The sequence below is a fragment of the Phascolarctos cinereus genome, unplaced genomic scaffold, assembly GCF_003287225.1.
Source record: "Phascolarctos cinereus isolate Bilbo 61053 unplaced genomic scaffold, phaCin_HiC Scaffold_2;HRSCAF=192, whole genome shotgun sequence".
Classification (NCBI taxonomy): Eukaryota; Metazoa; Chordata; class Mammalia; order Diprotodontia; family Phascolarctidae; genus Phascolarctos; species Phascolarctos cinereus.
In genome coordinates this window covers 413,469,660-413,484,488 of record NW_027555625.1, presented here as the reverse complement: position 1 = coordinate 413,484,488, position 14,829 = coordinate 413,469,660, and the positions used below count along the sequence as shown (strand labels likewise).

General features: G+C 35.3%; 1 protein-coding gene across 1 annotated transcript in view; it reads left to right on the top strand.

The window, feature by feature from the left end:
* The window catches only part of LOC144455665 (uncharacterized), a 38,521-nt gene extending 24,633 nt beyond the window's left edge, over positions 1–13,888 (top strand). Inside the window, exon 4 of the mRNA XM_078149094.1 lies at positions 13,714–13,888. Within this exon, the coding sequence (XP_078005220.1) occupies positions 13,714–13,768 (55 nt within the window). The 3' untranslated portion in view covers positions 13,769–13,888. The remainder of the gene's footprint in view (positions 1–13,713) is intronic.
* Positions 13,889–14,829: the final 941 nt, after the last annotated feature.

The window sequence follows — 14,829 nt, the reverse complement described above, 5'->3', positions numbered from 1 at the left end:
TATATCAGGTAAAATAATAAATTCATCAGTAAATGCTAGGATCATAGCTGTAATGTTCATATTAACCAGCAATACCAGAGCTTTAGCTAGTTAGTGAAAATGTTTATCTTAATAGAGGTAATAAAGCTGAGCCAGAAATTTTCTTATCATTAACCAATTTATCACCAAGCTAAAGTTTGGTCAGTTAAGTTCTATAAGCTCTAGCCAGTCATGTGACTTGCTGCCTTAAAGACATGACAGTAAAAGAACTAAACCAGAAAAATTCTCCTATGACAGACCCTGCTTTGGAGCATAAATCTCATAATCTGTTTATCTATAACCATATTCTTGTATATTCTATCAAATTCCTCTCAGGAGTTGTCTGATAAGCATTTCCACAGGCAGATACAAATATTTGGAAGCATCAAATATGTCAGCAAAATAAATGCAATATAATAACAATTGTTAGCATGACACAACACAATTTCCTATATAACATAATTTCCTTTATCCAGCCAATTCCTGGCAACTAGCTCAGAATGTCTTATTCAGATATCTCTATATATTTTATGTCCTCCAGTCCCTTCCCTAACTCCTCAAAGAAATTCAGACGCTAGAAAAGTACTAGGAGAAACACATATGCACAACATTCAGCTAATGTCCATTTAAACAACAGATGTTTTATCTTGTCATTTTGGGCTTAGCTGTCTACTTCATGATGTCTTCTGTTCCTGGGAAACATTTTGCTTTGGAAATGCTGTGTTTTTAACACTGTCAATGCAAAAATATGCATGGCATGACTTCATAAATATAATGGGAATTGTATTTCTTGCCTTCTTAATGGGTGGGGGAGGGAGTGAAGGAAGGGAAAGAATTTGGAGCTAAAAATTAAAATCAAACCACAAGAAAAAAATTAAAAAGGGGAAAATAATAAAGGAAAAAGAGTCTGCCCTTGACCACTATCCAGAGTTTCAAATTCAGGTCATTCAACCTCAGAGACACACATTCCTGAGTCTGCATCCTGGCGTCCCTAATTGGGGCATCAGTTTTTAATAGTACCTAGAATAAGTCTTGTTTCCAGGGCAGTTTTGGAGAGGTTATTCCTCCTTCCGAAGTTCAGGTTACTTTCAGAGATTCCCTACGTAATACTACTTAAACCTCCTAGTTATAAAATTTAATATAATTTAATAAATTTTGCAAAACCTTATCACATTGGCATTCCATTGTAATTAGTTCACGTGATAAAAGCCAGTTAAAATGTTATGGACTTAATGTTATAAATCAGAGATATAGGAAGAACATCTATAATCTATCTGAAAATTTACCGAGTTTCAGCCTTCGTATTCCATTTGCTCTTTTCATCTTTACCTGAGCCCTTTACATGATACTGATAATGCTATCCACAGGCTAGGGGAAGAGTCAGACTTTGTAAAATAAATCCTTCTGTTTATTCATATAACCAGAAAGGGAGATCAAACAGAAAAAAAAAATCAATCTCATTTAAGAAAAGCTCACAAAATAAGATATAAAAATGAATTTTTAAAATTGACTTAAGAATTTAGTAAATAATAATGATAATTATAAATTAGTTTTAATATTAAAACCCCATTCTTTATAATTAGTAACTCTCTACTGTTATCTTAATTTGAAAACTGGTCTTTTAACCAAACAATTAGACCATACTGTAGAATTTTTTTAAAAAATTTTTATATCTATTTAATCATATTGTACACACTGAAATGCTATGGACAACCAGTCCATTTAATGCATGAGCTTCACCAAATTGAGATAAATTTTCTTTCTCCCTAAAGTTAAGTGCTTTAAGATTGTATGTTTATAAAGACTCATTATTTGGTTTTACAGGGAGCTTTTATTCATGGTCATTCTTAGAACCACAAATATTTCCTTTCTCTTTTCCAAATGTATCTACATATAACACATGAACCTCCAGGTACAGTAGTTTAACAGTTTTTTGGAGAATTAATTAAAATATATCTATATATGAGAGCTTCAATACAACTTAAGACTTTATCAACAATTATTTAAATATATCCAAAGATTGTTATTAAAACATATCCTGAAGCATGTCACTAAAATATATCCAAATATTTTTATTAAAACCTATCTAAAGCCTTTGTATTTAGGCATCTTTATGGATAGGCATCTGTGAATATTCAGATGTATCTGAAAAAATTTCAAAAGTTTCCTATTCTTTCCAGGACAAAATTTAAAATGTATCATTTAGGACAATCATCATTACTTGTTCTTTTCTTTTTCTTTCTTCTTTTTTTTTTGATTGACACACTAGCAGAAGTTTTAAGGACATTAATATAATTATAGTTATCACAAGAAGTTTAAGTATATTCCTTTAAAGAATAAAACATTCAGAAGCCAATTGTACATTTCCTAATTCTCAAGTGGAAGCAGTTTAATCTTGTTGCTTTCCCCAAAGTGAAGTCTACTACATTAAATATAAGACTTTTACATTTTATAACATCATATCTTTATCCTAGCTCTACTTTGAGAATAAAATTATTTTTAAAATGAATTCAAAGCTTTAGTTAAATTAGATTTAATACTAAAACCCATTTTACAAATATATACACATACATATGTAGAGGATATTGAGACAAGTAACACTCACAAATTCAGAATAGTAAAAGGAAAGCAATGGGGTCTTTTATAATGTACCTCATTACAGAATTTAAGAGATGCTTACTGATTGTAGCAAAAAGGTCCAATATAAAATATTTGCAGTTCTTCTGAGACAGAGAAAGTTGCTATGAAAGGAGGAAGGACACCACTGCAACAAAACAAATATTTCCTCCGGCCTAATCTTGAAGTCACAGACTGACTGACCTATCATAGACCATAGGTTTAGCATAGGAAAACCCCTCCAAGATCTGTTTGATTTCAGGTGAAAGTCATTCACATTTTGGAACAGCCAATCACTTACTAGAGTTACACATTATTCACACTGTGTCATATCCAGGAGCAAAAATCAAAAGCATTCCTTTTGAGAAAGAAAATAGCGCATGGGGAAACTAAGTTAAGAGGATCCTGCCATTATTTATGTAAGGCCATCTTCTCAACCTTCCCAGTCATTAGCCTACGTAACAATCCTAACATTCATTCTTTCAGCAGTTTCCAGAAAGCATTTTTTTCTGAACAGCTCTTAGCCATTCTCTTGAATATAACTAGTATAACAGACAGTTATAACTGAACTTAAAACTCAGAACAAATCAAATCACAATTCTATACCACACAAGTTCCACTGCTTACAGTTTAGAGCAAGCCACAGTTGTTTTTCATGTAGCAAAAATTGTTAGTTAACAATAAATAACAATCTAAAAAATGAATAGATTGTTCTTATTGAGTACATACAAAACCTTTCCAAAAGCATCCTTTTCATTGTTTTACTTTTCTACTTTTTACACATTCTAATGTAAAAATCAATTAAGAAGTAATGATGAAAATATTCACATTCTCGAAGTTTATCCATAAAGTGAATACACAATAATTTACTCATAACCAAAAACAAAAACAATGTTCTCTCTTAGTGCAGATGTAGTAAGGTACTTATGTAAAACTAAGTAGGTTCAAAGGTGTAATTTCAATTTATACTATTCCAGTTGCAGTTTAATAATTTTCAAAATCTGTTGCCAGACAATCCATCACATAAATAACAAACAAGTTATTCTCCACTTTAGGTTGTGAATGTTTTGGGGGAAGAGCTTACTATATAGATAATGAGTTGAAGTACTTTTACTCTAAGGGTAGAAGTTAGAAAAGCCCTTATTTCCATACCATTTTCATAGAGCTGATAAGATTTCAGGATGTTTAAAAATTTTAGTGGATCTGGGCCTCTCATAGACAATGGAATTCCCAGGCAAACCAGAAAATCCTAATCTAAAAATTATAAACAATCTTTAATCAGAAGGGCACTCTGTCACCCAGGTAAACCAAATCACTCACCTTTAAACATTAAGGATAATCTTTAACTACAATAATTTAATCACAGCATTCAGATCAAATAAATCATTACCAATAAATGCATTATTCTCTAGGTATCTTTATCTCAAATTACAGCATTCCTAGTATGATGGTGTCCCAAAAGTACAATGAAAGAGATGAAACATAATAACGCAGTACCACAAATTTATAACATAGACTCGAAACAAAACTTGTGGCCAGGTAAATTACATTAATCCGGTTGAGTGAATTTCTAAATTCTCTTAGAGAAAAAAAAATCAATTCATTACACTAACAAGTTATGCAGAGACCACTATAGAGTAATTAAAATCCATTTGCATGTACAGCTACAAAAGCAGCTCTTATTTTTGCAACATTTTGCAAACATTTTTATCTTAATGCCATATTTCAAATGCATTTTCCATCAAGATCTGCTTAATTTATAGAGAATCAAATATCACAAGCATTCTAAGAGGGGAAAAAACTCACTTTAAATGAGACTGCATTACAATATTGTTTCCAGGATCTTTGTTAGAAGCTTAAACACAATACAGATAGATAACTGCAGTTTATTCAGTAAGAAAATTATATACCCAACAGTGGGTAATGTACATGCCTGTGTGTCAGTTTCACTGATGACATACCTATATTCTCTCCTATAGAGCTACCTGAGTCAGAAAGAGCAAGGGTTTCTTACAAGGCAGGTATTCACTCAGACCAAAGAAGATGTAGAGATGGGAAAAGAAAGGTATTAAAATGAAAAGAAGGAGCTTAAATTGTTAACACAGGAAAGAAGGTGTCTTTTATTGTAGACCAAAATAGATAATACTTCATCTGTCAAAAAGATCACTTGTAGACATTTTAAAATATATATATATTTTTTTAAATTTATTTATTTATATATTTTTTTTAAATTTTGAGTTCCAAATTCTCTCCCTCCCTTCAATACTTTTCCCCACCCATTGAGAAGGCAAACAATGTGATATATATTATAGGTGTGAAATCATGCAAAACACTTCCATATTAGCTATGTTGCAGGGAAAAAAAGCAAGAAAAACAAAGAGTGAAAAAATTACACTTCATTCTCTGTAGAGTTGGATAGTATTTTTCATTGTGAGTCCTTTGGAACTGTGTTAGATCATTTTATTGATTGCAATAGCTAAGTCATGAAAAACGCATTTCCATATTAGCCATATTGCAAAAGAAAACACACACACACACACACACACACACACACACACACACACACACGAAAAATAAAGAGAAAAAAGAATACTTCCATCTGCACTCAGAGTTCATCAGCTCTCTCTCTGGAAGTGGATAGCATTTTTCATCATGGTTCCTTTGGAATTGTCTTAGATCATTGTCTTGATCAGAGTAGCTAAGTCTTTCACAGCTGATCATCCTTACAATATTGCTGTTACTGTGTACAATGATTCCTGGTTCTGCTCACTTCACTCTGCATCAATTTATATAGGTTCTTCTGAAAACATTCCCCTTGTCATTTCTTATAGCACAATAATATTCCATCACAATCGTCTATCACAGCTTGTTCAATCATTCCCCAATTGATGGATAGCTCCTCAATTTCCAGTTCTTTGCCACCACAAAATAAGCTGCTATAAATAGCTTTGTACAAAATACTTTTTCTTTGATCTCTTTGGGATACAGAGCTAGTAGTAGTATTGCTGAGTCAAAGGATTTACAGTTTTATATAGCTTTTTTAAAAAAAATCCACTATCAAGAGGACAAATTTAATCAAATCAAATCTGAATTTACAGTTACAAACAGTACCATGCAGAATTTAAATGTGTCCAAAGTTCATTCATTGACAACACCTTTTTTCCTCCTTAGTTTTGGGGTACATTCTCAGCTATTCTGAAACAAAGGAATTGCAAAAATAACCTTTCTAACATAGCAATGAAATTGCAAATGCATATCCCCACCACACCCCCCAAAAAAGATACTATTATACCCTTCTCTTGGTCCATCAAGTTCAGAATTTTAATACGCTATGTTAAAATAACTCCATTCTGTATATTTATCTCTAAATTCTTGGTAAATGTTGTAACTGAAGAAAATTCTGCAATTTTAAATCATACTATGATTCTAGCTCTTTTCCTATATCAACAAGAATTAGCTGAAATAAAACTCAGAGATCATTTTAAAAATCTCAAAATTAATTGTAGAAAGCGTGTGTCCAAAAAGTGTCCACATATTTACAGGCACAGAAATTTTTCCATTTTCCTCTGATCATGAGATCCAAAACTTTTGGAACCTTTCTATCCCTTTCTTTCTGTGGACTCTAAGTACAACCCTAACAATTTATTCAACACTATCTACACTTAAAAATTTTCTCAATCCCTCACATCTGTAGTTTTCCCAATCAAATCTCAAACCCATCCTCAGAACTAGTTTCCTTAATTCCACTGAATCTCTCCTTTGTAAATTAGAACCATACTAATCAAACTGAAACTTTCAACTCATTTTCCACATCAAAATAGAAGCTCTGGTGAATTTTAAAACCTCAGAGATTAAAAGAGTAGTTGCAAGGTGATAACAAATAGACATTTCCCTCAATCTGCATTGTACTTGACTTCACTAGAAGCCCACTAATCCTATCTGGAAAGACATCTCCACTATTTTAAGAGATTTCCAACCCTATCTGGTTATTCTAATGGGATTAACTAGAGGCCTCCAGGCCCAGGAACCAGATCTTTACAACTCCTCAGAAATTTTCCCATAGCAACCAAGTCCATTCCAAATCCTATTAGGTGACTTTGTTTCTAATTTACCAAGACAATTTAGTTTTGTCAGATCATTCCCAGGAGAAACACAGTGGTAAGGTAAAAATTATTCTTCTAGAATTAAAGTTTGTATTCTCTTTCTGATTTAAAGAAACCTCTTTCTTCCCAAGACAGAAAAAAAAAAAGAATCTGAGATATTCTTAAGTACCAGATAACTTTCCCCTCTTTTTCTCTAAATAGTTTTATAGGAGGATATCTCTTACGTTCTCTAGAGACCAGCTTCAGTTTTGTTTAAGAATTGAGCATTTACTGTAACCCTCCAGAAAATATGGAAGTTGAAGAAGGGGTGCTTTATGTAAAAACCACTGGGTTGGGGCAGCTAGGTGGCGCAGTGGATAGAGCACCGGCCCTGAAGTCAGGAGGACCTGAGTTCAAATCTGGCCTCAGACACATAACACTTACTAGCAATGTGACTCTGGGCAAATCACTTCACCCCAATTGCCTCACCAAAAGAAAAAAACAAAAAAAAAACCCAAAACAAAAAACCATAAAAAAAAAAAAAAGGGGACAGCTAGGTGGCACAGTGGATAAAGCACTGGACCTGGACCAGGAGGACCTGAGTTCAAACCCAGCCTCAGATACTTGACACTTACTAGCTGTGTGTCCCTGAGCAAGTCACTTAACCCCAATTGCTTCGTGCAAAAAAAAAAAAAGAAAACCACTGGGTTTATGGCATTATCAAACTATACTTTTCATGAATATTTAATGCATGGTAAACATATTTCCTTTCTGCTAATTTCTGCAAATGGGAAATCTTAACTTATCTTCTTCTTTCTCTTTGTACCCCCAAATTGGTCTAAATGAGGAGCAAAAAGACTAGAAAAAGGCCTCAATCTTTTTCCTTCTTCTGGTTCTTAAAACTTATCTCCAACTAAAAGTTTAACAGAAAGTTCAGTGGAAGTCTCTCTTTTGCCAAAGGGTGAGATCAGCATTAGAACTGTAGTAGCCTTAGACCCAGAGCTAATTTGGGTATGAAATTACAGCTACTAACTTTACTTCAATTTCAAAAGATGTTTCGTAGGGACAAGGATATTGTTTTTAGACAGTTTCTACAATATATACATTTTTCCCCCCTCCAAGCCAGAGTTCCCATATCAGGAGTAGATTTGACCAGGAATAATTTAACTTCTGAATCTATAAGCAATTCTCACAAACCAGAATTATCAGACCAAAATTTAACAAAGCACTACCTATATTAGAACCAGAGAGAAACCCCCAAAATGATTTGATTACTAAAGGCAGAGTTGAGATTTATGTTGGATGTTTTAACCAGATCAGCATTCCCCATGAATTCAACCAGGGAGGGTAGCCAAGATAGTACAGTAAGGACAAATAAGAGACAGACAAGTCCTGCTTATCTGCCTGAGGGAAAATGAGGTGAAAGGTCATGAGGTCTGTAAAATTTCTAGTTTAGGGTATTCACTGAGAAAAAGGAGGTGGAGAAGTCCCTCCTGTTAAGACCTCAGAGTTTTTCTCAGCCCACCAAATCTTGTCTTTTGACTCCATATTCACAGAGCCATGCTCATCAGAGAAACTGATGCACTTGGAGATTTAACAGGCTGAGAATGAAACCCCAAAGTGAAATGTCTACAAGCCACACATTATACAAAACTAAAACAAAGAAACAAGGAAACAGTAGCTGATTTGGTTTCATGGAGGCAGTTTCCAGCTAAAATACTTGGGTTGCTAGAGAAATATAATAGGAGAAAACTCCTTACATTAATCTTCAGATCTGACTAGGTTTCTGGTCAGCATAACCTAGGTCCTGAGTTAAGCATTAAACAAATCTGGTTTCCACAGGGCTATGCTCAAACAATGCCACAAAGTTTTTCTATATTATTTAACTGATTATTCAGGAACAAAAGGTAGACAAACAGTAGGCTATGCAGACAAAATAACAGGACACTAACCTGTCTGCAATTTTCTAAAAGCAACAACAAATTTACAAGTTAGTCTATTTAGCCTACCCAGGGATCTCTCAAGCTAAGTTTTACCTCGTGCTTCTGGGCTTCTTTATCTTAATCTGCCCACTCTGACCTATTCCCCTCTCTTCATGGTAACCTGTTTTGATGTAAAAATTGTCCAATAATTCATTGACACATACTCATACTTATCAACATTCCAAAACATTTTAATCAGTATATATATATATATATATATATATATATATATATACATATATATATATATATATATATATATATATATATATATATATATGCATATATGCTCACCATTCACTCTCAGTATACAAAAACCAGTGGGGCCCAAGCAACCTTATTTATTATATCTTAGTTACATAGGTGGGATGGATACAATGAAATTTTACAGAGGTAGAAGGGGAAGGTCTGTCACGTAAAATAATAAACTCATCTGTTAATACTAAGGATATAGCTAGAATTTTCATACTAACCACTCATTAACACTAGAGCTTTAGCTAATTAATGAAAATATTCATCTTAAGTAAATAGAGGTAATAGAGCTGAGCCAGAAATTCTTTTATCACTAACCAATTAATTGCCAGAATTAAAGTTTGTTATGAGCTAAATTCTACAAGCTCTATCTAATTATATATTTTACTGTCTTAAGGAAATAGAGGCAACGGGACCAAACTAGAACTTTTTTCTTATGGCAAAGCAAACAACATATTTAATAGAACAGTAGCCAGAGGAGGGATGGTTTGTACAGTCACAGGGGATACACACTTTTAAAAGTAATGAGAAAGGGAGCAGCTGGATGACACTGTGTATAGAGCACTGGTCCTAGAATCAGGAGAACCTGAATTTAGATCTAGCCTCAGAGATTAACTAACTGTGTGTCTGTGGCAAATCACTTAACCCTGATTTCCTAAAAAAAAAAAAGTAATAAGAGAGTTGATTTGATTGATGGCTATGGGTGAAGTAAGGTATATCTAGAGCTAAATCTAGATGTAGCAGGCTACCACCAAAAAGAACAGTGGAGATCCATGGCAAAGAGTCAAGTCTTCCAGGTCATGGTTTCTGGCCTACTGTTGAAGGGGCTAACAAGAAGATGACCCAGGAGGAGCATAATGCAGTCAAACATGCAAGCTAGATGGTTGGAGAATACCTTGTTTCCTTAGTTTGCCACTTCTGCTGCCTCAAATTAATCTGCAGAAAGGATCTCTGGAAGCATAGAAAAGTACCCAACCCTAAGCTAGACAGTTATTTGTAACAAAAGACTTTCAGCTCTACCCAAATCTAGGGGTAGAAAAAGAAATATTTGATTTTAGTCTGCAGACACTATCCAGGTTTTTGTTACCTGCCTGTGATGGAAATGACTAAAGGATTCTCAGCATGGCTACCCTTCAAAGGGAGGAGTTCTAGCCACCATACTGTAGCACAGTGGCCTCCAAGGGCCTCCAAACTTTGATCCCATTTTCCTACCATTAAAAAAAATTTGGAATACATCCCCTACCAACAAATGTGTATTTACCTATTTAAAATACATAAGCAGCTAGAGTAATAGTAAAATTATATACACAAGACTTACACAAACATAAAAATTAAAAAGATTGATATAGATGAAATAATATTTGGTCCTGTCAAAGTGATATAAGGAAGACTACCAAAGTAGCAAAAACTAGGATCTTTAATCTAGGCAGGAGAATTATAATTCAGGATAAGTATAGCACCTGAGTACTAGAGTACCTGGAGGAGCAGAGAGGGTAGTCTAAATAGTTTCAACAGGGAGGGAGTCTCATGGAAGCCACAGTCTCACAAAGCTGTTACATGAAGTTGTTTTGCATAACAACTAAAGTCCATAGCTGGGGAGGCTTGACTAGATATCAGAGCAGCAGGTTCCAGGTACAGCAATGGGGAGTTTCCAGAGATATCATAAGACCAGCTCCAACTGCTCCAACCATGGGCTTAATGGGACCAGGGTCAGTTAGCCCCTTCTGATGACTGAAATAGTAGCACCTACCCAACTGGGTTGTCATGAAGACCATGAACCCATCAAGGAGCAGGCCCAATGAGGCCAGTGGAGCAATACTGCCAATAATAGCCTGGGCTTGGTGCAGGTGCAGTGAGAACAAGTCAATGACATCACCAGGAGTTGGTAAGGGTCTTGCAGCATTGAAGCAAGTTACCCTCCACACACATTCCATGCATGTGGATCCTTCATGTGTGATCTTCATGCATGCTTATTGTCCCCACAGATATGGTTTTTCTTTGTGGGATAGTGTACTCTAGGTTTATAGGTGAAATAGTTTATGTTATTTCATTATATGCCTCTGCTTTGAACTTATGGTGCCTTTGGGCAGTGAGGTGACACAGTGATTAGAGCTCAGCGACCGGATTCTGGAAAACTTGGGTTCATGTTTATTACATCGTCTTTTCCCCTCAAAACCAGTTCATCCTCTCATAGCAGCTAAAATGATTTTTTAAAAAATGCAGACCCTGAGCAAGTCACTTAACCTCTTTTTGCCTCAGGTTACTCAACTATAAAACGGGGATAACAACAGTACCTACCTCACAGGGTTGCTGTGGGGATCAAATGAGATATTTATAAAGTACAGTGCCTGCAACATAGTAGGCACTATATAAATACTTATTCCCTCTAAGGTAACTAGTTGCATCAGGCCTGGAATCAGGAAGACCTGAATTCAAATCCGACCTCGGATACCCACTAGCTCTGTGACCCCATGCAAGTCATTCAACTTCTATCTACCTCAGTTTCTTCATCTGGAAAATGAGGGAAATAGTAGCACCTACCCAACTGGGTTGTCATGAAGATCAAATGTGATAATAATTCTAAAGGGCTCAGCACAATGCTTAGAATACACTAAGCACTGTATAAATGTTAGCTACTACTACAACAACTAGTATTACTACTACCATAATCATAATAACAATAATAGTAATTATTATTATTAATCTAGCTATGGAGAAAAAAGCCACTGGGCAATTGATGGTGCATTTTAACTTTTAGTCGAAATTAGACCCACAGAGAATCTTGAACCTGGGATAGCCCCATGTGTGCATAGGAGATGGCCCAGATGCTACATCTCTATATAAAGGCACTTTCCATCTTTTCTCTAAGTTATAAGTTTCCTTCCAGCACTGACATTCTCTGTTTGATGTGCTAAGGTACTTTTACATTAGGAATTCTCAAACACAAGTTGAGGACAACAGGGACAGAGTCTCAGAACAACAGATGTATTAAAAAATGCATCCTAGGTTGCACCTAAATAGCTTTATTTATTAACATAGACTCAAGCCTCATCAGAAAACTGACCCATCTCCAGAGATGGCACAAAATGGCTTCTATGACACAGACGACAATCAGGAAAGGGAAACACAGCAGAGCGTTCTTCCAATTATCTCTCGGCCTGTTAGTGCACTGGGGAAAAGACACAAAAAATGGCAGTGGGTGCCATTTGCCCTTCTCATGATGCTGCCTCTGAATGCTGCCCTATTAGCAGGGCAGTTGCCCAACCTGTACTCTTACCAGGTTTCAACTACAGCACCAACAGCCCGTATTCTAATATTCCCTTCCACTCTAACATCCTGTTGCATGATCTTCTGCTACTGTGGAAAGGTTTGAAAGCTAAAGGGTTGATTTTATGTTGCAGTTTTGCTACCTAACCATGTAATGTGGATATGTGGATGCTTTCATCTGATATGCCAACAGTGTGCCCACATGTGGTATGGATAGATAAATATCTAATCTGAGATTTGGTCTACCTCATCTCCAAAACAGATTATAATTTCCACCTTTATAGATAGTAGGAATAAGGCACCAGCAGCAGCCTAGTGAGGTTGGGTAGGAGGGGCAGGTAGGAGTGGAGTCACCATATCTGAACAATCTTTTCTGCACTCTTTTATCTCTAAGAGGCGTAATGGGCAATAATTATATCTATCACACATTACATATCTATAGTCTAGGGTTGCAATAGGCGAGTTTAGGATAAATACTACTTTCTCTCATTGCTCTAATAGCTTAGTTCCTTTACACCAAACATTTGGTACAGAAAAGATTATCACAAATAGCATACCTTTTCTCAAAATAAGTAGTAAACAGAAATTGAAAGCATTACATAGATTAAAGTAAATAAATGAATACACAAGAGTACATGAATTCTTCAGGAGAAAGAATGATCTCACTGTGAGTTGGTAGAAGTCTGCTCTTAGCATTCTCTAAGGATGCAGGTATTAGAAGTCAAAGGACATTTTGGGAACAGCTAGCCCCCTTGTCTGTTGCTCCAGGGATCCTGATATTCTGTCAGCTCTTCAAAAGTCTGCACTCGCCTGTAACTCTCAGACTCCCTCATTGCCTCTCCCCATAGTCTTATGTGCAGGTAAACATTATTATGGGGTCTGATGCCTCTCAGCCAATCAGGAGTCATGTCTCATTCCACATATGAATCCTCATAGGGGCTGTCCCTGAGGAAAAATCACTCTAATCTTGAGTGGGAGTAGGGTTACCTCAACATTAGAGAAGAATATTAGTGGAGGATTCTAATTATGTATACTGTTTTTTAGTGGATCTGTGATTTCATCAGTGTAGGGAGCTCTCAATGAAGAAGTTCCTATGCCAATGAAGATTGGTACCTTCTCTGCCACTCAGAGTCTTCAAAAGTTGCCTGACCCACTGAGAGATTAAGTGACTTGTTCAGAGTTGTACAGCAAGTATATGTCCGAGGTAGGACCTGAACCATGGTCTTCTGGCCTTTCATACCACTTCCCTGTCTACCACTCCATATTGCTTGTTAATTGTATTTAAATCTATGAAGAGATAAACAATAGTATACATTTGTATACAGCTTTAAACTCTATAAAGTGCTTCCCATTATCAAAAATGGAGTTAGAAGATAAATGAGCATTGATCTAATTGCTCAAAGCACCTTGTAGATCTGACACCATTTAGAATGGAGAAGTTTTAACTTTGTGCATATGGATTTACTGCTCCTAATATCTATTTCAATTTCCCTTAGTGCATCCCAAGGCAAAGTTCAACTGAAAAATATTGGGAAATGCCAACGGCAATGAACCATTCTTACTTCAATTCCCCACTATTCAACTGTTTTAAAAGAAGGAATCATCTTTGTCAACTTTACATAAGAATTCATTTCATCATTCCATTTTAACATTCTTGCTCAATAAACTATTTTTTTCATGGGAATCCTTACTTTTTATTCAGAAACTGACACCTTCGGACGCTTATAAAATACTTAGTTACTGGACAGAACGTGATGCTTGTACAGCGGTATATAAAGCACATAACGCAGTTGTTACTGTGTGTCAAGGGAGAGTGATTGGGAATTCTTTACCACTTTGTCATAAAATTCATACAAGATTATGTATTTAGAGCAAGAGACTTAGAGTGCATCAAGTTCAATCCCCGTATTTTATAGCTGGTTAGAAAGGAAGGCTCATTAACTTACCTAAGGTCACATGGTAGTAAGTCATCAGAGAAAGTCAGTCCCTCTGGCTCAAAACTTAGTTCAGTCTAGTTAACATCAACTTAACAAGTATTACCTGAGGGTTCATGATAAGGCTCAGAATGGTTCTAGATGAAAAAGGAACAGAGAAGAAATGTAAACTGTCAAGCTGCTAGCTCCTAAGGGCCAGACCTTGAAGGAAAGATTCAGAAGATACCATCAAAGACTCAGTTTTCTGCCTTGTTCTGAGTCACCAACTCCTTACAGATAAAAACAGGGGTAAAAGGTAGAGAGGGGAGAAGGTGATAGAGAGTTCAACACTAAGTTCCCATCTTAGACAAATGGGGTAGAGGAATTAACTTTTAGATATATTTAAAAATTGAATAGCATAAAAAATAAGAATTATATTTAGTTTTATTTGGTTTAGTCATAGTTACTTCTCTGAGCTTCAGTTTCCTTATTTGTAAAATGAAAATAATAATACTTATACTGGCTATCTCAAAGGTTATGTGAGAAAAGTGTTCTGTAAACATTATATTAAAAACTATTATTATTATTATTACTAAAGAAATAATGACATTAAAGTTTTTATTTCCTTCTGGTAAAATTAGAATAATCTAACAGAACTGTAAATAATAATTCAAATCTAACAACTTTAATATTACATGT